Source organism: Pholcus phalangioides, unplaced genomic scaffold (assembly GCF_987345545.1).
Source record: "Pholcus phalangioides strain wild (caught in Gottingen) unplaced genomic scaffold, Ppha-v1.0 ptg000012l_1, whole genome shotgun sequence".
In the NCBI taxonomy this organism is placed as follows: domain Eukaryota; kingdom Metazoa; phylum Arthropoda; class Arachnida; order Araneae; family Pholcidae; genus Pholcus; species Pholcus phalangioides.
In genome coordinates this window covers 11,421,654-11,446,203 of record NW_028301605.1, presented here as the reverse complement: position 1 = coordinate 11,446,203, position 24,550 = coordinate 11,421,654, and the positions used below count along the sequence as shown (strand labels likewise).

The window sequence follows — 24,550 nt, the reverse complement described above, 5'->3', positions numbered from 1 at the left end:
CAAATAACGAACAGAATGCCTCCAAATCGTTCATTAGGGGCCGTTCAAGTATTACGTAAGTAAATTTTTAGCCATTTTTGACCCCCCCCCCCCCCCCTGCTAGCAAAATTTCGTCATCAGCTCTGCCCCTCTGAATATTTTCGGATTGTCTCACGATAACTTTGTGCGCGACTTCTGATAGACAATGAAGTTCCTTGATTCCCGTTGCTGTCAATGGACAATGTCGCCCGTCTTGTATATATTATATATATGAGTGTTTATATGTTTGTGTGTACATATATACATGTTTATATCTCTCTCTTAACATATATATGTCTATAATAGTTATTTGTGGACCCCCCCCCCCTTCGTGGCCTGCTGAAGACGTGCGTATGTACCTGCCCATGTAACCTCAGCTTTTTGTCTTCTTAGGGGTCATTCAAGTATTACGTCAGCATCAAGGGAGGAGTTTCGGATTTGCTGACTTTTGATGACAAGGGGGGGGGGTGGGGTTTGAATGATAGATTACGTCATCAACCACCCCTTTTTGAAGATATGAAATATTCTAGGTTGCTGACGAAATTTTGCTGACGGGGGGAGGAGGGGTCAGTGCTTTGCTGACTTTTGCTGACAAGCGGGGGGAAGGGGAAGGGTCAAAAATGACTGAAAATATGCTTACGTAATACTTGAATGGGCCTTTACCCGCTGGTGGTCTTTCGGTGCTTAGTGCCCCGGACGTTGCATCGCTCTTCCACCATGGCCCAACCAATACGATCAGCGGTTGCATTTGCTTGAAAGCAACCAATGCGCTTATTGGTTGAATTTTTCAAGTTTCATAAAAGATCTTTTATCAAGCTTTTATCGTGTAATCCCAGCCTTAGGCGTACGCCTCTGCGTCAAAAAACATTATAAAGGGTGTCCTGTAAGTACTAGCGTAGCCTTTACCTCATCAACCATTCGTCATAGAGGTATGATATTCCAGTTTAAAAAGTGCTCAAAAGGTGCTCAATTTACCCTGTACCAGTTTTGAGAGTGAAAATACAGCGTTAAATGCGGGTAAAACAGTTTTTCCGCATTTAACGTTGTTCTTTCCCTAATTTCCGCCGTTTTTCGAATTCCAATATCTCTGTGAATCACTTCGAAACATGAAATTTCTTTAGTTGACCTCAGGAGATACAGGGCAAGAACTTACTAATTGGAAGTTAGGTTACGGGGAGGACCGTATAAAATTTTCAATTTTTTATTTTTATTTTGTCACACACTGTATTTTCGCTCTCAAAGCTGGCACAGGGTAATTTTTGAATGCCTGTTGAGCATTTTTTTAATTGGAATCACACCTCTACGATGGACGGGTGATGAGAGGCCGTGTTAGCACTTACAGGACACCCTGTATGTGAGGGTCTCTTAAAAACCCAGGGCCTGAACTTATGGTAAACAGGCCCTGGCTCCAGCCCGGGGCGGTTGTTATCATTTTTTGTTTTTACACACTATAAATTCAATACAGACTTAGGGGCCCCCACCAAAGATCTCAGCCATGGGTTCCTGCTGGTACAGGATTTAGGGGGGGGGTGATGAATTTATAATGTGAATAAACAAAAAAGAAGATAAAAGTTTTACAGGGCTGGAGCCCTGTCAGCCCCCATTCTTGAGGGCAGAGGCACCGACATGAAGAAAAAATTGTTATGTACATAATAAGTTACCAGCCGTACCGTGTATACGGGACTAAAACCTATACGAAGGGGTGCATATTGGAGCACGGGCCCCCAGGCTGAGATGTTTGGCTTTCCCTTAGTCAGACTTTTCATAGGCTCTTGTATAGTGAATTTATAGCATGAAAAAAAAAATGAAAGTGATTGTTTTTTTTCCGGACCCCGTTAGCTCCATCCTTGTGGGGGAGGGCCAAAGATAGGTCCGTCTTAAGAGCATCATGGGCACCGCAGAGGCAGATTTGATGGTACGCACCCGTGGCCCCGCCTTCTCAACGCATGGGCTCACCCGGGCACGGCCCGGGAGCCTCAAGAGAAGAGGGGCTTCACAAAAATTAAATTCGAAATTTTCTACAATTTACTAGGTAGGGCCTCAGAAAAACCACCATGATGCTCTTAAGACGGCACTGCTTCTGAAGTGTTCCGGAAAAAAAACCCGAGAGAACTTTACCCTTTTTTCTAATTTAATTTCCAATGTTTTGGGAACAAACGCTCTTGCGCTCGGCCTCAACTGACTAAAATCCACTTCATCGTTGTCCCGCTTCATCCCGGGGCAAGCGATGTTTCTAAGGCCCTACCTGTGGAAAATTCTCGAAAATTTCAACCAGTATTCATTTTTGTGCACCCCCCCCCCCTTCTCTCGAAGCCCCGGTGGACTCGTGCTCTAAGATGGCACTGGCTATTGGGTGGAGTGCCTTGCATTCATGACTTCCACATGTTAGATCCGTGTCCGTACCCTTGACGGGGCCCCTTTATAGTGAATTCATATTATTAAAAAAATAACATTTCTTTTGGGGTGGCAACGGAGAAATCCCCCCCCTCCCCCAGGATGAAACTCTGTCAGCCTTGAACTTCTGGGAGCCATTCTTCCATTGTACATTCATTAGTTTTTCAGCTGCGTTTAAAATTTATTGGGGGGGATGACTGAGGCCCAAATAGCCCCAGTCCCCCCCAACATTGCTCCAGCCCTAGGGTCCGGGGCAATTACCATCAGTTTTTATTTTTTCACGCTATAAATTCACTATAGAAAGGCCCGCTAAAAATTCTGGTTTCACGGGGGGCTCCTAAAGATCCCTGCCTAGGGCAGGGCCGTCTTAAGAGCATTGTGGACCTCCCGAGCCAAGAGATTTTCCTGAGGCCCCAAATGGCAAGTTCTTAAGAATTTCAACCACATCCTGAGGCCCCCAGGTGGTCCCATGTGTTTAGATGGCACTGGCCTAGTCGCCCTGCTCCAGGATATGAGGGGCCAACCTTTTCAAGGGAGCACCAAAGTATAAGTCTCCCCGGGGCACCCCGAAAAAACACGCTACGGCTCTGATCCAAACCGCTCTACAAACACTAAGGGCTACTACGGAGAGTAAAGGAGCCTTCCTATAAAAAACAGGGCCGCAACTAGATGCTTCGTCACCCGGGACAAGCGCGCATTTCGACGCCCCCTTGTAATGTTGAAGGAGAAGTTTCAGAATGAAATTTGCGCCTCCCTCGGGTCTAGCACCCACCCACCCCCTCCCCTTGTTGCGGCCCTGGATAAAAATGGCGTTTTCCCGCCAAAAAACAAAAACAATAGCCGTTGGGGGGGGGTTAAATAGCAGAGAATCGCAAAAAATAGCATTATATTTGTGATAAAAATTTCATTTTCGCTGCAATAATTTTTTTTCAAATTCACTTTTTTTTTAAATTTTATTACACACAATTTTTTTTTTTTTTTTTAATATGTTTTCAAAATTGTTTTATATGTGTCGTCTGCAAAAAATAGAGAAATATACCTCCTGGAAAATGATAGCAGAAGTGTGGGGGGGGGGGGAGAGAGGAGACCCAGAAACCATTTTCCCGCCGGTACAGATTAAAGGCGAAGTAAGCCGTTCATTGGCTGAAAGACAGGAGAAATTCTGTCATTTAATGGAACTCGGGGACGTGATTGGTAAATTTTTGCGGTTCATCCAAAATCCACCAATGAGCTGCGAGCAGAGCGAGCGCCCTTTGATTTCAACGGCGGAACAAGTCTTTTTGGACGCCGTTTGCTGCTTACGAGGTAGACGAAGGAAAGCCGTGCATTTTTAAAATCGGTAAGTAATGATTTTTCCGTGCGGAAATTACAATTTTTCACATTATTTCATATTGCGAAAATTATTAATTAGTTCGCGAGCTTCATTTTGATACGTAATACGTGTCGGATCGTCAATTTTTCGCCGAGAAATCGAATTTTTAACATTCGCTCAGTATGTCGTCAATGCATTACTGAAGCTCGTTCCATAGGCACAAAGGAGGACTATCGCCGCCATAGTAATTCTATGGGAGGAATTTATGGGAAGGAAGCTACTTTTATAAACGGTGTTTTCTCTATAATAAAAACTCGAAATTTCATTATAACCGTTATAAAAGGTGAGTTTAGAATCTAAATTAACTTTTTCAAATTGGTTTTAATTAGATCCGTGTTGAGACTGGATCGCAATTTAGGTTTAAATCGGGGCGTCCGTTCAAATAGGTCGTAGCCATTGGATTTCCAATGCTTTATAATACAAACGTTGTAAAAGCCCCGTTCCCTGTGTTATAACATAGGATAGCAATGTTAGTCTATGGCACGGGTCGGTGTTTAGTATTAGTAGCTATGGGGGATGCCCGATGTTGGTATTTCGAAAATGGTGATATTCTATAAGATTAGCGTCACCTACGTCGGATGTCAGCCATTTTCTTCCTTCAAGGACTTAATTCAACGGGGTTTTCATTCATGAAAACATGGATCTTCATTTTCAAAAGCTTTGTTTTTTTGTTTGAAAAATTGCGTTCGTGGCTTTCCTATTGAGGTGTTGGCTTTGCGTGTTGAGCACTGGAAAGTGGTGGGATTACTCGGTTTTTGCGTAGTATTTAATGTGTTATATTATTTAATTGGTTTTTCGCGAGAGTTCTGAACGTTTCGAATGCTAGACAGAAAACGTTAATTGTTTCTTTATCCGGAAATAGTTCATTGTCCTCAGGAGGGGGTGTACGTGACTGGCCATTGGTATTAGCCACATTTAGGTTGGTTTTAAAATTGAATTTTCGATTTTTTTTTCTTCGACGACTTGGTGATAGTTAAGCTTTTGTTTGAAAAATTAATTTTAATAATTTTTTTTTTTTAATTTCCAATTTTTTTTGTTATACTGTAAAATTTTTTTTTTTGCTTGTATTAGATTGCATTTTCATCATGAAATGAGGTTTATACTTTTTGTTGTAAATTATGTATTCAATGGCAGTTGAGAATTGATTAGTTTGTTTAATAAACTTTGCTTATTGATTGCTTTGGTACATTACATGTACAGAGCTTGGTAAGTCGTAAATTAGGTGTGGACTGGATATTAGGTGATTTTTTTTTTTTTCTTTTACGTCCAACATTATAAAGGTGCTCCTAAGAGCTACACAAGACCCATGACCAAGTGCTTTTAATGAGGTGCTACCTGGTAAATTCTAGAAAAGCTAAATCAGATTTTTCTGTGAGGTGCATGGGTGGGCCCATGTTATAACTCTCACTGTCTTGACCTTTTTTTAGTCTCTTCCTGGAGACAATTTTTTTTTTTTATTTTTTTTTTGTGTTGGTGGATGCACAGATAGATTTTTGAAATTGTGTCCTAATACCTAAATTTGGTGATCACAATTTCTTGAATTGTCAAATGGTCCAGGGGTCGGACTTTTTTTATGCCTAAGGTTTTTTTTCCACAAAAAACTCAAATATTTTGACTTTTCCGAAACTTGGTGACTACCTTTGGTAGTAATGGGTAATACTGGTATAAATTCCAAAAAATTTATATTGCCCTCTATCTGCAGTTTCATAATCTGAAATAGAAAATTTTAGTTCCTGACACTGGTTTCTTAGGCACAGGTGGATTTCACTGCAGGCGCTCATCTGGGGTCTCGGCCCACTTTGATCTTCCTCTGCTTTGTCAACCTAGTGCTTGTCGTGGCCTGATGGTCATTCTTGTATCTTGGTAAATTTTCTTGTTTTTCAGGAGGAAAACCACGCAAAAAAATGCACCAGTTCGATGTCAAATTTGTGATATGGTTTTTATGGAAAAGTACCACCTAGGATTTAATAAGACCTGTCACAAGATGTGGAATTAGATGTTATGACAAATGTCTTTTTTTTCCAATGTATTTATATTGTAATCTTTATTTCAGCTCTTGTGGTTGTCGAGTAGCAGTGGAAATGGGTAAAGGTGATAACAAGCCACGCGGACGAATGTCCGCTTATGCATTTTTTGTTCAGACATGTCGGGAAGAGCATAAGAAAAAGCATCCCAACGAGAATGTAGTCTTTGCTGAGTTTTCACGTAGGTGCGCTGATCGCTGGAAGGTATGTTGGTTTGTTTTGTTTTTTTTTCCAGAAAAACAGGATCTTATAAAATCTGGGCAGCCTCTGAGGGTAATTTCTCTATTTTCCCCAACAGTTGTTTTTGTGATGAAATATTTGGCAGGCAATCACAAATAATAAATACTGTTTTGTGAGAATTTGAGGGGAGGGTTGATTTTAGTAGGAATCAATCAAATTGTACCTTCAAAAAAGGGGGGAAAACACTTTACATTGAGCACCCGATATGTAATGTATGAAAAGTCAATAGCAAGCTACTCTGCATTAACTGTTGCTGTGGTTAAATTTTAATTGTTTTAGTTCACTGAGAGTTATAAGTGCTATATTAACCTTGAGTAGTTAAATATGTATTACGTGATGTTTATTTATGTAATTTATTTAATGGGTTATAGACCATGTCAGATAAAGAGAAACAACGTTTTCATCAAATGGCAGAGAAGGACAAGAAGCGTTACGAATCCGAGATGGCAAATTACAAGCCTCCAAAGAATGAAAAGGGAAAGAAGAGGAAACGTACCAAGGATCCCAATGCCCCAAAACGATCTCTGTGAGTAAATATCAAAATGTTTTGTTTGTTTTTTTTTTACCTTTTTATTTTGGCTTGATTTCTTTTTTTCATTAAATATTTTTATAATCTTTGTATTGGGTATTTTACTACTGGTCTGGAAAGAGTTTTCAGTCGGTTTTATAGAGAAAAGTGTATTAAACCTTGCGTTGAAATTCACAAGACCATTAATCAAAATTTGATTCGCCATGTTCAATCAGAAAATATGGATTATATTGCACAAATTGTTGTAAAATATAAGCCTAGTTTCAATTATCCCAAAAGGCATTCTTTTTTTCTGTATAGTGTTAAGAGGTGGTTGTAATTGTATTTATATGTACATTTTGTGTTCTTACTTTCAGCCCATTGTTAATGCATGCATTAAACTAAATGAAGCTATTTATAAAATATTGAGAAAAGTGACCACGTAATTTTTAAGAGGCTCTATTGTTTTGAGATTTTCTCCTTTAAAATGGGATTCCAGATGCTTTGGGTTGTAAGGCACAACTAAAGTTACTGCATCTTTTTTAAGTTTTGTATTTTAAAAAAAATTGATTTGGAAATTGATACTTTTTTTCTGAATTGTAATTCAATCGAGTGTTTGTTCATTGCTTTCCATTTTGTCTTCCAGTTCTGCTTTCTTTTGGTTTTCTAATGATGAGCGTTCCAAAGTGAAAGAAAGTATGCCAGATGCTACCGTTGGTGAAATTGCTAAGGAACTTGGACGTCGTTGGAATGATGTATCACCTGAAACTCGTTCAAAGTATGAAGCTCTTGCTGCGAAGGATAAAGCTCGTTACATGAAGGTGAGTTTTTGTTTTAAAAAAATTTCTTACATTCTGGTCATATTGATTTTCGCTGTTGTACTTTGCAACATGATCTTCATTCATTTTACTAAATTGTATGTAAATAAAAATCAACTCCAGGTTCTGCCCTGGAAAAAGCCAGGTTATACAGATATTTATATAGCATGGATGCCAATGCTTGATTTATTTTTTTACCTTATTGAAATGTCCAAAACCACAAATTTTTTATATTTTACAATTTTTATGTACAAATTCTTCATATTCTATAATAAAGATAGAAAAAAATTTAATGTCCCCGAAAATCCTGCTTTGCAATCCTAGGGTAATCGTGTTTTCTCGACAAAAAGATATGTGAAATTGGTATTTTAAATTGATTGGCAAATGAGCAAAGTTCACATTAAAGTGGAAATACAAGTTACAAAATAATTTAATCCTTTATTTTAGTAAAAGGATAGAAATTAAAATGGGTGTTATTGTGAAAATACCAGGAAAACTGCAACAAAAAATTATGCATATTAGATGGCTATAGTTAAGAGAAATACTGGGATGCTAGAGGTCAGCCTATTGCAGTACCTCAAAAAATCGCTTTTTTTTTTTCTTTTGTCAGCTAAATATTTTCTCACTTGACAGACTAAAGATTTTTTCAAGTGTGGAAATTGGCACCAAAATAACATAGGTGCACCTTGGCATGTTTAGATAAGATCACATCAAGAAAATTACAAAAACGTTTGACACCTACCAGATTCATGACATGATATTCAATCATTTTCAAGGAAGAGAATTAGTAAAAAGAAATCAGTTCAATAAGCAATGTTACATGCACAAGAACTCGACAAAATAGGTCTCTTGAGCAGCTATTTTGATAGTCTTTTCAAAAAATATAATGAAAACAATCTTTACAGAGTAGTTGTGTGTGTCTTCCCCCCCCCCCCCCCCCCCCACCTCCAAGAGAACTTTAATGGTGCCTAAGCTATAGCCTAATGACAAATCTATACAAGCATTTGACAGAATGAGAAGATATAAACATCTAGATTCTGTGGTGAAATTTATGTATTTGTCATTTTAAGATTTTTGTGATAATATTTGGGTAGAATTTGAGGAATATGGTGACAAGCTGACGATCCAGGCAGGCATTATAACAAATAACAATCTTCTAATATTGGGACTTTATTGCTGAAAAACCTTATGGGTATGTGTGAAATCTGTATGTGAAAAAGTGGTGTGGTTGTTTTAGCAATGGTTCGCACACCTTAAAAAGGTGGTTCTGAATCCACGAAATCAGAAATGACTGATTTCAGAACCGATCAAGAGTGATGTGTGAGGCATAAGTTTTAGTTCCCTGTTTTTAATGTTTATTTTGTCTAGATGCCACCAAAGCATTGAAAGTTATTATAAAAGAAAGTAGTATAAAACAATGTTTCCCTTAAATTTTTATTTTATCTGCACAAAATGTTTTTTCAGTGTGCATTTATAGACAATTTTGCATTTGTTTTCAAGGATGACAGCTTGTTCTAGAGAGACAATTTTGTAGTTGAGGATGCTACAGAAGCTCTAATGCAAAAAAAACCATTGGGGGGGGGGGGAGTCTTAAGTATTGCATTTCATAATCATGGATTACTGAGGAATCGACCTTGCAATGTTTCTGGTGAGAAGGCTCTCAGTGTCTGAGGTGGTATATTTGGGAATTTCAAATTTAATTTTAAAAATATATATATTAAAAAATCAAATTTAAGCAACTGGCAGAAACATGACTGTTTATGTAACGTTTATCAGCAATCATTTATCATGGGCATGACTTTGGTTGCCGAAATTCCTGTATAATCGTTATTGTATTCCATTAACAGCTGTGTTGTAAACACAAGTTTTTTTCGTCAGTGACTTTGTATTTTGAAATTTTTTAAATTGTTTCCTCTGATGAAAATGTCTAGAAAGGAAATATAAAACTTTAAGCTATATAAAGCTTTTAAGAGTTCATATACTCAAGGTAATCAATGATAGCATCCATGGAAGGAAACTTATGTTTTATGAACAGTATGTAGATGTGATTTCTCTATTCTGCATGGTATTATATTCTGCTCAGGGGCAATGCAGGACCCAGTTTGGGGGGGGTGAAACTTTTTCTTGATTAATTTTTTTTAAAAAAAACCAATTTTTTGTGGTTTTTTTCCGATCGAGACTGAGTGCCAGAGGGGGCTCTATCCCCCCCCCCCCCCCCCCCCTCCCGGAGAATCTCTGGATTCCAAAAGTTGGCACGTCTAACTATTATGGCTATAAAATTTTTCATAGTGTTATGCAATTTAAATTTTTTTCCCCCAAATGTTATGCATCAGCTAGATGCTCTTGAAGAGTCTGTGCACTTGTTTAATGAGCTTTTTGGCTTGATGTGGTTCAAATAATGGTTGCTTTAATCTTAATGGTCTCCCTCACTAGGAAGTAAATGCCTACAAGGGTGGCAAGAAACCCAAAGCTTCTGGAGCAAAGGCTAAGAAAGAGGAATCTGATGAGGAGTCTGGTGAGGAAGAAGAGCCAGAAGAAGAAAATGAAGAAGCTGAGGATGAAGAAGAGGAAGATGACGAGGATGATTAGACATGGGGGGGGAAAGGAACTTTTAAAAACCGTGGAACCTGTGGATTTTGACCCGCAGATGATTTAGACTGTTTATAGGTTTCATTGTAGGTTTTTTCTTTTCTTTTTTCAGCATATACATGTTTGTACACATGCATCATATTTGTCACCTTAGGACAGAAAGGATCATGTGAGGTTCATTGAGGCCACTCGATAAAAATTTTCTGTCATGAGAGTATTCTGTTAAGGTAATGCCCAGTGGTTGGGAAACTTCTTTCTGTTCTAGGGTTTATTTTTTTTATCATTCGTCATTTTGTTTACCTCATTTATTGTACAAGTACTTATAATATGGGATGAAATATATATATATATATATATATATATATATTTAAAAAGGACGTGTTGAGCCATTTGCTGCTATTAAACATTATTTAATTTGCCCTCTTTTAAATACAATACCCAAGTTGGTTTTATTTCCCCCCCCCCCCTTTACACTAGGATTTTTTGCTACCTCTTAACTCAGGGATACTGTAGCATTTTTGGGTTTCTTAAATTTCTGCTTTTTATTTGAAGATTGCATTACTTAAAAAGTTAACGTTTATATATAATATTCAAACATGCAGTAAATTGGCTGAGCATCTTCTATGTCGATTTTTTTTTTTTGTCTTATCCTTTGAAAAGAAATATTTATGCTCATTTTTCATGACTTTTTTTTTTATTGTTTGTAACAAACTACACATTAAACGTTTTCCATTCAGATATTTTGCAAAAAAAAAAAGTTCAACCATGTGGTCAACTGTAGAATTTTGTTTTTTGTCAATGTAAATTTTTAATAAATATCGTTCAGTGAATTCTGTTTTCCATTGTGTTGGTGAAAATCAGATATCTTTATGCAAATGTAGAATTTAGATAGAGATGTGTGAACATTAATTTAATATACTTCAGTGTAACAAAAAAAATAATGGTTATAAACAATCTCATTATTTCAAGTGGGTTTGACAGTGAATTTGAAATCAAATTAATGTTGAAGATGCTCATTAGAGTCGAGGTTATGCAAACTAATATTCTCTTCCCTTTGTATTTTGTCAGTTTTTTAATAGTGTCTGGACAAAAGGCCAATACACTTCCCCAGCGAGGAATAGTGCCTACAGGTCTGAAACGTAACTTGACCCTCAACTGTCATGAAGACTTTTTTTTTTAAATGCATTCATACAGACCTGCTGGGATCAAAATAACACCACGACGCCGGTTACGGGTTAAATATCTGAGCAGCATTTCTCAACATATCCATTGATGGAAAAGGTTTGCAGGCTGACTTGAGAATTTAATTGCAACTAACACAATCATATTTTGCGATAAGTTGAAATCCAGCCGTAATGTAGCCTGCTTATACCCACTTTTGTCTGTCATTCTAGGCGATACGAAGAGCTGCTTGGAATATTAGATTGACTCAATCGTGAGCAAAAGTGTGGTGTTACTACAGTCACTGTTCCCTATACCAGCGGTTCTCAACCTTCTTGACTCCCGGAGTCCTTTTAAGTACATAATCTTAATATCGGAGCCCTGTAGGCCTCTTTTCATTCATCAAATTATTTCCCTTGCGTCGCCCTATACTATTTTGACGATTGAATGCCGCTTGGAGCGGAAAGGCAGTTTTTCAGAGGTGGTATGGTGATCGGCAGTAGAATTTGGGAATCTCGGCTGCTGATATACACCTAATCTCTACATTCAGCCAATTCGATGGATTTTTATAATATATTTAAGAATTTTTCAGAACCTTGTGTAAGTTGAATTTCCCACCATGCCTGTGAACGAGAGGGGATAGTCCCGGTTTTTGGTTTTTCTGTGGTTATCCTGACTATTTTATTTTGCATTCAAACCGGATTATAATTATCTTCCCAACTCATCTCACATTTTGTCTTTTTTTTTTTAATTCGCTGCAATTTGCAGTAGCACTTCATTTCCCCACCTTATGATCTTTTGTATAGTGCAATAAATTTTGGAAATATGTAGGCTGTTTATTTCCAGCTAAGCATGGGACTGCCATTGCATCACTTTGCCTAGGGGCCCCATGATGGTGAGACGGTCCTGAATAAAACTCGGACTATTGGGGAGCTTAAATTCTAGGCCAGGTGGTCTGTGGAGGCCAATCTTCTTTGCAAAATTTCCGTTCAGTATATTCACTAAAAAAATCTATTCAATACATATAAAGGATCTTGCTTCTAGATGAGTGTGGGTAAGACGGGAGCCACGAGGGAAAAAAAATGGTTCAAAGAGGGGCCACGGGCAAAAAAAAGATTGAGAAGCACTGCTATAGTATTATGACCTTGGCATCAGCCAAGTCGTCTGCATGCTCCCGTTTAGAAAGAAAAGAGTAAAGAGAATATCGGCAAAACCGCAGCGCACGACGCATTTGACTCCTTCAGAAGCAGTACGCCCGACGTAAAGCGCTGTCGGGAGGCTCTCTATAGGAAAAGTCGTACTGTTTTTTTTTTTTATTGGCGAGTGGCCGGCATGTCGCGCTGGGTTGTCCACGTTGCGCGAGGCTTGGAAAACCCGGTTTCAGAATGAGTTAAGCCGGCCGCGTGAACCGAACGGTATAATTTTGGTCGGCGGCAACGAGTAACATAATTACGCGTTTGTGTTTTCCTAGCGGGGCGCATCAGATCAGGACGGCTATATTGTATAGTCTACGGCGTTGGCATCAGTTACTGTCGTCTGCATTTTCCGATTTGAAGGGAAAGAAAACACACAAGAGTGAAGAGAACATCGGCAAAGGCACGACGCATTTGACATCTCCAGAAGCAGTCGCAAGGCGTAATGGGAAAACAGTCGTGTTGCTTTTCTTATTGGTGAGTGGATGGCGTGTCGCGCGGGGTGAAACGCGTTGCGCGCGGCACAGGAAACCTGCTCCTAGGAAAACCCGGCTTCAACAACTTTGCTCATTTTTGGCGATAATTGGGAATGTCCCGTATTTCGAAGCTCAATGTTTTTGTGGTGCAAATATGGTCAGTTTAGTAATTTAGCTTTCTTAGCACGGTTAAATGCATTTGTTGCGGATTACGATGGAAATCAAACAGTATATTTCGAATAAAAAAATCATTTTTTGCTGAAATTAATCGGTTTTTTTCTCAAAAATTTCATATCCGTTGATTTTTTTCCCAATATATGAGACATGTTGGAATAAGGCCGATAAATATCTTTATTAGTTGGTTACCTGCCAAGAATTAAACAACTCTCCAGTGTTCGTGGCTGCAGTAAGCGGTGGCGGCGTATTTTCTATTTTGTGTTTCTGCATGACGAGATTCAGCAGTTCATAAGTTATTATTATTTCAATATTCCGTGATATATTGTCTTCTGCGCTGATTCAGGCCGACACTTCGAGCCGTTACGTCTTTGTAATTGGTCACATTCACTATCAACAAAAATGAGTGCTATGCAAGGTGCCATATCCGCCGCCGAGCGTTCCATGAGATCAGTATTTGGTGAGTGTAATATCAATAAAGTTAAATTACTTTATACATATTGCCCATGTTTTCATATTAGCCACGTGTAATCTCATTGATTAGAGTTCATGGGGAAATTGAACTATTCCGTGGCAATACTCGTTGTTGTTAATTTCTTAAATTACACTGTTCAATCTGAGCCGTCTTAAGAGCATCATGCCCTTATCCGGGAGAGGTAAGGGGTAGGCTGACAGGGCCTCGGGACGATTTTCACCATTTTGTTTTTTACGCTTTAAATCCATAAAGGCGGGGGGGGGGGCCCCGTGGAAGTCTCGTCGGCGGCTTCGCAAAAGATCACAGCCTGGGGGCCATGGGCACCCCCCCCCCCCCCCACTTGGCTAAAAATTCCTAACCACGAATTTTCATGCTTGCTCTTGAAATTTTTAAACAGATCTTATTTTCATGCGGCTTCCGCCCTTCATTTTTACACGTGAGGCTATGGTCGAGCCCGTGCGTTTCTCTAGGAGTAGTTTTTTATGCACAGCGTGAATCGAATTGGAGAATTTCGCGTCGGCAGAAACGTGTTACATATTCACGCTACGCTTTTGTGTTTTCCTAGCCTGGCGCATCAGCTCATTGTAAAAAACCCAACAAAAATGGAGAGACCAGCGAAACACGTGATGCATTTAGTTCCTCCAGAAGCAGTCCACTAATCACGGCAGACGTAAAGCGCTGGTTTTCTTATATTGGTGAGGGGACAGCGTGTCATGTCGGTGATTCAAGTTGGATGCGGCGCAGATAAACCTGCTCCTAGAACAACCCAGCTTAATAGGTTTTCGGTGCAGCTTGAAAACGTTGATTGGTTAAAAAAAGATACCTGAATTTTGAGAATTCAACCAATCTCCTTCCTCATAGTGCAGTCCCCCATACTTCTAGGACCAGGTTTCTTTGCGCAGCGTGAACTGAATAGGACCATTTCGTGTCGTCAGAAAAATCAAACTTTATCATGCACTATATGCACTGCGTTTTTCCTAGCACGGTGCATCATCTTTTCTGCATATACATGTATTTTTGCCATTTTGCATAATTAAAAAAGGGAGACAGGAAAGGCAAAGAAAACAACAAAGGGGAAGATAAAATCGATAAAAAGTGCTGTGCTTGTTGCATTTGACTCCTCCAGAAGCAGTTGGCCAATCACGCCTGATGTAAAGCGCTCTGTAGGAAAGCAGTCGTACTGCTTTTCTTTTTGGTGAGTGGACGCTGTGTCACGCTGGATGATCCACATCACATGTGGTTTAGAAAACCTCCTAGGAATATCCCACTGTAGAGTAAGTTTTCTGTGCAGTGTGAAAGCTCTGATTGATTGCCCTGAAATATTCAGATATTTCAGCAATCCCCTCTCATATTACATATTGCACAGAAATCCTACGCCACGAAAATCTGGCTTTAAAATGATGCCATATTTCTAGATTGACAAGAAGTCCAAGGGGTCTCGAATTCGAACAATATGGTTAATATTCGTTAATCAAGCATTGTTGCTTACAGTTGTGGGATAGGTTTTCTGATGTTTCTTTTGCCCAGGACCCACTTCTACTACTACTTCACCAAGCACCAACTCTGGCCATTGCAATTTACTGCCATTAACGAGATGGGTTGGAAATGAAGGTGGTGTCTATCGGTGATCATCTCAAGTTCATTAGGGAAAATATCTATATCCTCCCTTGGGTTCGAACCCAGGACAGTGGCAGCAACCTTCAAGGTGGTAGATGAGCATCTCACCACCACGCCACTCAGGTGTGAAAGTTGGGCACTGAGCACACAATACCTGAAAGGGAAACAACCCAAAAGATTAAAAAAATTGAGACTAATATACGACACCAAAAAAATATAGGCTCACCTATGAAATGTGATAGTACTCTAGTTTCTAGTCGTGCCAATAAATTTTGTTTATTCTGTCAGATTTTTCGTAACAGTATGTTTCTCCTGTCTCTTGAGTATCATAAAAGTTTAGAACAACAATAGTTTTATCCCTTTTTGGTGCAATTTTGGAGATTTTATTCTTTGGTTAGAGAAATGTTTGAAAGAATGACGAGAAGTCGCCAAGAGACCAGATAGAGTCATGGTTTTGGACGTTTTCCTTACCAATGTAAAAAATCAGCACAGTTTGTTTTGGTAGTTTTTTTCTTTTGCAAGGAAAGCATTCATGAGCATGACAAAAAGTTCGAAAAGAGTAAAACGAGTCTTTTTTTTTTGTACGTCTTAGAAACAAAAAATCTCTACTGGGAACAGCTGTAGTATAATCCTTTTAGGCAAGAAAAACATTTAAAAGTATGACGAGAAATTGCCAAGTGTGAAATGGAGCGATGCTTTCAGTCTTTTTTTGCCAAAGATAAAAATTATGAATAAGGAATAAGTATTATAGCTGTATTAAAAACGCAAAAATGATGATGGAAAACTACAAAAACAAAGCATTGTTAGACTAAGGAATACAGGGGGTGTACCACCATCTAATTCTTAATAACAAATCATCCATACGTAAGAATCGAGCTCCGAATGCAACCACGGTGTGATTGTTAAAAGTTATTCTTAAGGTTACGTGACGATGGACAGGCTGAAAAATTTCCCTTTTGGGGAATTTTGCCATTGATCAATCAGCACCCAGCTAAAAATTAACAACTTGTTGTTGACAAGATGGGGAGAGGAAAAGGAATTTTTGAGCGACGCTAGCCTGTAAAAATGGCGGAGATTATTTCAGCAAATGTGAATGTGGTTGAGAAGAAATGATAAATACATATTTTTTTAACATGTTGCAGCAAAAAACTATATCCATACTTAATCATCCGATACGATTCGAATCAAAATATTCATCCAACGTTCACTGGGATGGATTCCTGCCACCCTCCATGAAGAGGGGCTATGCTATATATGTTACGGTGAAAGTGATAAAGAGCTGTTATATGAATAATCACCTGCCATTTCGGTAAGTTTGATAAATTTTGCTAATATACCGTGAATCTATCACATTTGTAGGTCATTATGCATAATCATCAAACCATGGTTAATGTGATGAATGAGTCATTGTTGTGTTTTCATTATGTATGTAAGTGAAGCGAACATTACAAGACTAACAATAATTTAATAATATGCTTTATGTTTCTTTAAATTAATTGTCATGGCGAAATGAACGTGGTACTGTACATGTATTGCATAGCTGCTTCGTGGTGAAATAAAAATTATAGTGGTTGGATGATACATCAATATTAAAAATGGTAATCGCTTCTGTAATGTTAGCTTTTTTACGTACACAGAAGCATGTAAAAAAAAAAAAACCGCAGCAGCATGTTAATAATGATTTTTAATTTATGTAGAATTATATTTCGGCTGATTAGAGCTTTATCTTACACATTTTGGGGAAGAAATTCAATTTTCTCAAGTTTTAAACTAATAAAAAATTGCAAATCTACAAGTTTCCATAATATGAAAAAAATTGTATTTACGACTCATCAATCATGATAGTTATGGATTGAAAATTTGAGGATTATGCATAATCACTGGTAAATGTGATAAATGTAGCAAACTTTATCGAAATAATCCGATATTTTACCACTATTATCAACGTATATGTGATGTATATAGACTCCAACACTGTTTTCAATTCTTCCACACAACCTTCAGATAACTTTTCGATATAACTTAAAACTTCTATTGAAGAAAGAATTTAAGGTATCTCACATGGAAGAAAAAATTGTTTACTAAGAATCGAGCTAAGAAGTGGGCAGCTTCGGTTCTTAACTCCGGAACAAAAACGATTCTTAGTTAAGAATGTGGTAGCAAAATTCCCTCTCGATTCTTAACTAAGGATGAAATCTATAGTTAAGAAGCAGATTCTTATTAAGAATCAGAAAGTGGTACATCCTCAGATTAAAAATATGACACACATCCTGGACCAGATACGGGATCCAGATTGATAATGAAGGAGCATACATTATGAAATGAACAATGGGCTATAAATAACATAATTTAGAAAAAACGAACTAATGGAAAAACTGGCAGACCAGGAAGAAAAGTGCGAACAGGCTAGAAAAAATTGAAACTGTAGCTGTTCCAGAAGTTTTACTGAAAAAAATATTATAATGTTAAATTGATTCAATTACAATCACCAATACCAATTTAGATTCTGCAATAATTTGCTGATTTTCTCGAATATCATTCAGATTGTTAATTTCAATTCTGTGATGCACGCTGTTCTCACTGACCCAAACAGCAAGATTGTAGTGAGTTTGACTTTTTTTGTTGCCAATAGATTACCTTGATGTTTTGGCTTTTTCATTGGTGACAAGAATGTTTTTCAAGCAATGTGCTATCCTCATCTATTTTTGCACCATCTTGAATTCTTTTTCTCACCAATTACGTGAATTTTTTTTTTTCTTCTAAAATGATCTTTCTTCATTCAGACAAAAAAAAACCTATTTCAATATTGACAGAAGTCTTGTGTGATATGAACAAAATAGAATTTCTTGCCTGAAATGTGCCACTAAAATGGTTTCGAACAACAATCAGTGTAAAAAATTAGGTTGCTGTTGGGTTTGCTGGAACATGTACTCCCTATCCAAATCTAATGAATCCAGTGGCGAACACTTTCTTTGGTTGTTCCCGTATTCCTCTTCATGATGTTATTGCTATTGTTCTTGCATTCGCCATGAAATCATCCATAATTTTTGGCAACTATCTTGAATTTTTACGATGTTATATGTTTGGCAAACAAAAAAAATCGGTCGCCAAACGGCACAGAACTTTCGACAAAATCAGAAATAGACAATTTAACAAAACTTTGCTTACAAAATCGACCAGGAATTCCCCCATCTCCCCCCCCCCCCTACATTTCTGTGAATGTGCTGGTAAAAAATATTAAGAATGTATCCCATCAATATTTGGTTTAGAGGTATTATTGAAGCTAAGGGTTTCTCTGGGTGCTTGAGTGTCAATATTATTGTGTATGGGTCTTTCCCAAAAAAAGTGTACATTCCAAATTTTTGAGATGAAAAATTCAAAGTGGAATTTTCGAAATAAAACTTATCTGAAATCATAGCCAGTGACTTGAAGTTTAATATTTCATAAATATTTTTCACTTTTATTTTGTAATATTTTATTTTTTGGACAAAATCGGTTGATAAAGAAAATACTATGGGGAGTACCTACAGCACTCTTCTTTGACGTCACTGGTGGTAAATGCAACAAAGGCGTTTACGAATTATTTGGCCTTAAGAATAAAATAACCTTCCTCTTCTTTCTTCAAGCAAAATTGGACTTGATGGAGAACAGTAAAAAAAAAAAGAAGCTTTTACAATAACTAACCAAAAAACGCACCAATAGAATGTCTTCCAAGGAAAAAACTGAACATTTTCATCTGTAACTAAGCATTTTGGAAAGGTAAATTTTTAGATAAGAATATAATGTAATTCTCGAACATTCTTATTTGAAACTGGTTGAAAATTTGTTATAGGCGTACTTTGCTGAAATCGGTGTTCTTTATAATCAATCAAAATTACAGATAAACAATGCAAAATTCAAGGGACATGGAAAAACTTTGTTATATGTGAAAATTTGTAATATCTGTGTTCGTTATAACCTGGTCTGACTGTATTACTAAATATTGCATCTACAAACCTAGTATCATGCCGAAGACATGCAGAAAGAATCAAGTCAAAATATGTCTATTTGATGTCAAAAAAATGTGTGGATAATTATCATTGTTGTTTATTATGTTGCATTTTTTTTATTTTTTCAATGAACACTTTCTGCGAACCAGAGGTTGTGCAGGCTTCCAACTAAATTTAATGGAATTTATTACTGATTCCTTGTATTCTTAGGCAAAGTGCAGTATTACATTTTTGTAGAAAAAAACACAAAATTAGCCAATCAGCAAGCGTCAATCCGGCCTTTTGAAATCCAAAATTGGCACGATCGCATGTATCTGCTTTATCCATATGTCCTGTTTCAGGCTTGATGGAGACTTTTTAGTTTGCAAGATTTGATTTTTGAGAGGTAAATTAACCAAAGGACTTTAACCTAATGGTTGGCAATGGCTTCCACGGTGCCGCGGTTTTTGCAACAGGAAAATATTCTGAAAATGTTTTAAAACATCCTTTTTACATTAATTTTTGTTTGGAATTTGGATCTGTGCGAAAACCTTCCCGAATTCTCGCTCCAAAGTGGGTGGCTATGTTATTGTCATTTTGCCTCTGGTCTGTCGCTTGATAATGGCTCAAAATTCAAAATTTATTTTATTACTTATTACTTATTTTATTACCAGGTCTTGATAACTCCATAAAAAAATTGTGGAATCACAAAAGCAGAATCTGAATAATTTTCGGGAATTATATCATAGTGTCTTTGTTTCTCATTTGTCAAATCCAGCCTTAATCGGAAACTTCTCTGAGACATTACTCATTTGCTGGCAGCACATTACTGCGAAAATGAGTAGTATGTTCAGATGCCACTAAGAAATAGATATTGCATTTGGGTACAGTAAAAGGCTAGTATTGAGTATAACTTATAACAAGAATTTAGTTATACGGGAGGTTTCCATTTTGTAAAGGTGCACACAAAAATGTGTATGCAGTGATTTATTTCTATTGTTTTGCGAACTTGAATTTTGATAACAGCAGTCTAACTACTGTACACCGCGGTTGGGTTTTTGACATGACAAGCATCAAAAACTGGTTTAAATTGTCAAAAACCTAAATCAATGCTTTTGGATACTGTTTTGAACACAATAGGTGCATATGTGTAACATGATGAAAAACTTACTTTTTTTGCATGTTTTATTTTTAAACATTAATTTAAAAAATATATATTAATTATAATTTGCAATTTTGAATCTTTTGACATAAAAGGAGTCTAGAACAGATAACATAGAATTTCATGGTTTTTTTATCTAAACTACTCATTACCTGTGTTCAATGTCTTAAGCAAAATAGAGCTGTTTATTCAAAATATGTGTGAGATAGGGGATTAGGGTTAGGTTTTTGAACTCGAAACCAACTCTGTATTAAAACAGAAGAAAACTTATTGTCAAAATTCTATCAAATAGCTTTTTTCAACGTGATAGATATGATAAATAACAAAACACTTTTATGTAGATTAAAATGTGTTTTATGTTTTGAATTATAATTACTGAATATGAAATATATATTTTAATTCCGTAGATTCAAAAATTTTATTCCGTAGTAAAATTTCCCACGCAGCATCTGTTAATGCACTAATTAAACTCATTTATTCTCACCTAAAAATTTCTGTGCCCAGGTTGTACAAATCCAGAGTTTTAAAGAGTTATTTTAAATCAAAGCCGAGCTGGCAAGACTTGATACTCCATCAAAGAAGAGGGTGTCAGGGCTTGACAGTGCAAGAAAAAAACCATGTGCCAACCAAGTATTTTAGAGGTCAAGCACATTTCTTTTGCCTGAGCTAGTGATCACGCATTGAAAATTTACTCCAATCTTGCACGTGTAAACAGGGCTAATGAGGGGTTTGTGATTTCACCATGAATGAGTTGGTTTTAACATTTACCCTGTTCTGTGAGCCTCATGGAAAAGGGAATGTGTTAAAGGTACAAAACAAATAGGAAATATTAGGTGCCAATGGAGATTTTCTTGTCATGTCTACACCTTGGATTTATCAACCCATTTTACAAATGTCTGATTTGTTTTCACAATTCTAACTTTCTTGCAGATTGGGGGGAGGGGGGGGGGAATTATTACATTTTTCTATAAATTAAGATTAGAATAAGTGTGTGGTTCATTTGTTTTTTAAACACTCCCGCATTTTGATTTATGACAATGTATTCAGTTATCACTTTAGTCTGTGATTTATGTATGCTATGTGGAAACTATCCAAAAGTAATAATACATCATAAGTAGGGTATGTGTGGGTCCAGATATGGAAGTGTATATAATCTGGATCCGTTTGAGATCTTGTTTGTGTATGCAATTAGTAATGGTAAGTGCCCTCTTTATTCTGTGTTTTCAATTTCTTGTTTTATTCCCCATAGCAGAATATTTGCATTGTTCTGCAACAAGTCCTCTGCAGACTGGAAATGTTCTGTGGTAAAAATTCCCATAATGTTTTTCTACATTTTTCTTAAAATTCTTCCAGATTGTTCTGCGTATGTCACAGATTTCGGCATACTTTTGGGTTTCATCTGTATTTTAAGCATGCCAATTTAAAAAATTCAGTCATCAATTTTTTTTTTTTCAAATTCAAATTTTCTTTATTTAAGATTTTTAAACACAGTTACAAAACATTTAGGGGCTAAGCAAGCTTGTGAGCCCACAAAACAATATCTGATACATATCTGTCGGCATAAATAATAACGAGAGAGAAAAAGAAAGAAAAAAAACACACATATATATAACACCAAGAAATAAGTGGCAACAGGAATGGAATTGATAAACAAAAAAATTTGGCATTTAGCAGCGTATGCAAGATAGAAGGTTACATTACAATATCAAACAGATAATTTAAATCTTCTTGAGTTAACAACCAAGATTTTAAATTGACGAAAAAAGATGTACATGAAGATTGTTCTTTTATTAACTGAGGAAGTAAATTAAATATTTTGGGAGCTAAATAAAGGAAAAATTTTTGGAAACGAGTTTTATTTGGCCTTGGTACCTGTATAGTATGACGTCTAATTTTCAATCAATAGGTCTGCAGGAGTGTACCATGTGAGACACTGAGTTGAAAAAAATAGTATTAAAGTGTCCATAGAGATGATTAGGGCAACTAGTACAAATCACCTAAAGGCAGTCTGCATTTATGAAATAATTTAATTTGAAATAGTAGCCTTTCTCTCTCTCTCTTCTCAAAAGTTAAAATTATTCTGTATTTCTGAAAAATATAAGAATCAAATAGGTCCGTGTGTTTTTTACATACCTGTCACTGAAAGTATCATGGCCATTCATAGAGTTTGATTGTCAATTTTTAATCGGTAGTGTATGGATTACTTATGTTTTTGCTGTGTAATTGCAGTGGGTAATATACCTTACGAAGCTACTGAAGAACAGTTAAAGGATATATTTTCTGAAGTTGGTCCAGTTGTAAGCTTCAGGTAATGATTTCACACTTTGTATTGTTCAAAAACGTTATGATTTAGTTTTAAGTGTATTTATATAGAAAGCAAAAGAATGTACAACATGCCTATGTTAAAAAAAAGTGACTAGATGCCTGATGAGTTATAGGAATATGCCAAGTATAGACTGGTCGTTTGCATGGCTCGTAGCTGGCATAAATGTCAAAAAATAATTCAGGCAATCTGGGTCTACTGAAAATGTTCCTGTTTTACCGTCTGTGTGGTGGAGCCATACTGATTTGAACATCATAGTCTGCCTTTTATATTAGGTTGGTTTTTTAGCTGTGGTAAAATATATTTAGTCTGCTCAAAGTTAGTTCTGACCTCTTATCTGATAGAGGCTCTTTGGAATGAACAGAAATGCCAATTGAGATCCTTGCAGATATGCCTGACTAGCCAACTAGCTTCCAAGTAGTAATAGTTTAAGCTTTTGTCCGAATATTATCACAAACTGATCGAAAGTATGTTCATGGATAGGGAGTCTAATTGGAGCAAAAAGTGACCCAATGGCACATTGATTTTTTAATTTAAGCAAAGTTTTCTCAAACAGAAGTATGAGACTTTTTTCAACATATGGTATGATATTGCCATGCATAATCATTCACTTTACTGCTGAAGTTATGTTGGTGTAAGACATCAGCTATCAGCTCTTTCAATCGTTTGGTAGAGGATCTGTTCTCTTCTGCATAGGTACAAAACTGGTAAAATACCTTGAGGAAAGAAAAAAATCCTTCATTTTTCTGAGATGAACACCTGCAAAACTAATCTGAGCTTGTTATATACCAGGGTTTGAGCCGAATAAAAAATTCCTTTCGTAAAAAAGCGAAAAGGGGGGAAAAAGCTTTAGCAAACTGCTGCAATGCTAATGTAATGATTGATGGTTGGATGTCTACTCGTTTCATACCACCTGTACGCATTTTTGTGAAAGTGGATGCTACAACTTTCGCATTTTACGATTTTCTTTTGCATTTTGTGAAAAATGGGACTGTAGCTTAACCCCTGTTATATACCATTTTTAATTATTTTTAAAGTAAGCATTGAAGTGGGGGGGGGGGTGAAAACAATGGTTCTCATGTCGTAATTTCCCATCCCTTTAAATATTGCATCATTTGAAGTAGTTTATTTTTGGCAATTGTCCTTAGAGAAGAGAAATCTATGTGTCTCAATTTTTTTGAATAATACTCCAACACATATTTGTATCAAAGAATCTCATTCACACATCTAATTCTCTATCATTCACAGTCTAAGCTATATATATATATATAAGGTAGATCCCTTCCCTGCTTATGTAAATCAGATTTAAAAAAAAACATGAAATCGTAGTGAATCTCATGAGAATGGCCTTGATTCCATATCAATGTAGTCTGACTGGTCTTAGGTTGAAATCATAGTTTTTGAGATTGAGGTTTCGTTCCAATTGTTACATTATATTTTTTGCAAGATATTGGGGTTTTTGTTTTATAGACTGGTTTATTTTGAGAGAGTAATAAAAAGGCAGTCCAGTGATAGTCTTTTCCCAACAGTTAACAAATTAATATTGAAAAAAAGAAATTTGAGATTTATATATCCTACACAAATAATTCCTTAAGATAAGTTTTAACAAAACTGATTAAAAATGATGAATAAGGTTTTTTTTCAGCTATCCTTTTGTTCGTTTCACTCGGTAGTGATTATTTTTTTATATATTTGCTGCATAGTGGGAGATGTGCAAGTGGAGTGTTGCTCCTCCTCCTGCTGATTCGCTGCACTTTAGAAAACATCAGCCGCTGAAAATTTTCTTCTCAAGTTCTGTCTTTGTCATTTAAAAAAAATTATTTAGAACATCATAAAAGAAAATTTGTTTCGTATAATAATCTTTCTATGACCGTTTCCCCCATTTATTCTTGATAACATTGTACTGGTGCCATAAATAAATATATTTATATAAATGACTGACCATTTCATTGTGTGCAGTTTCATTTCTTCAGCTCAAAATTCTTCCTTAAGGGTTAAGAGAAACAAGTTATTTCTAGTTTCCGCTTAGTTTAAACTA

At 36.6% G+C, this 24,550-nt stretch overlaps 2 protein-coding genes across 6 annotated transcripts in view; both read left to right on the top strand.

The window, feature by feature from the left end:
• The first annotated feature begins 3,498 nt into the window (after positions 1–3,498).
• Positions 3,499–10,793, top strand: Dsp1 (Dorsal switch protein 1). 2 transcript variants are annotated; one of them, XM_089240184.1, is made up of 5 exons: positions 3,499–3,751; positions 5,838–6,012; positions 6,420–6,574; positions 7,203–7,377; positions 9,808–10,793. In XM_089240184.1, the coding sequence occupies exons 2-5, from the start codon at positions 5,866–5,868 to the stop codon at positions 9,961–9,963; spliced, it is 633 nt and encodes a 210-aa protein (XP_089096310.1). In that variant the 5' UTR covers positions 3,499–3,751; positions 5,838–5,865; the 3' UTR covers positions 9,964–10,793. The 2 variants fall into 2 exon arrangements, with proteins under 2 accessions (XP_089096310.1, XP_089096311.1); XM_089240185.1 differs by lacking the exon at positions 3,499–3,751 and adding an exon at positions 4,097–4,703.
• A 2,382-nt stretch (positions 10,794–13,175) lies between these two features.
• The window catches only part of CstF64 (cleavage stimulation factor subunit 2 CstF64), a 33,027-nt gene continuing 21,652 nt past the window's right edge, over positions 13,176–24,550 (top strand). For 2 of the 4 annotated variants that reach the window (XM_089240181.1, XM_089240182.1), the window contains exon 1: positions 13,184–13,427. Coding sequence is in view for 2 of the 4 variants with exons in the window: in XM_089240179.1 (XP_089096305.1) it covers positions 13,370–13,427; positions 22,419–22,497 (137 nt within the window). In the remaining 2 variants the exon portion in view is untranslated. Of the gene's footprint in view, positions 13,428–22,418; positions 22,498–24,550 lie in introns of all 4 variants that reach the window. The other 2 variants (XM_089240179.1, XM_089240180.1) reach the window with 2 other exon arrangements.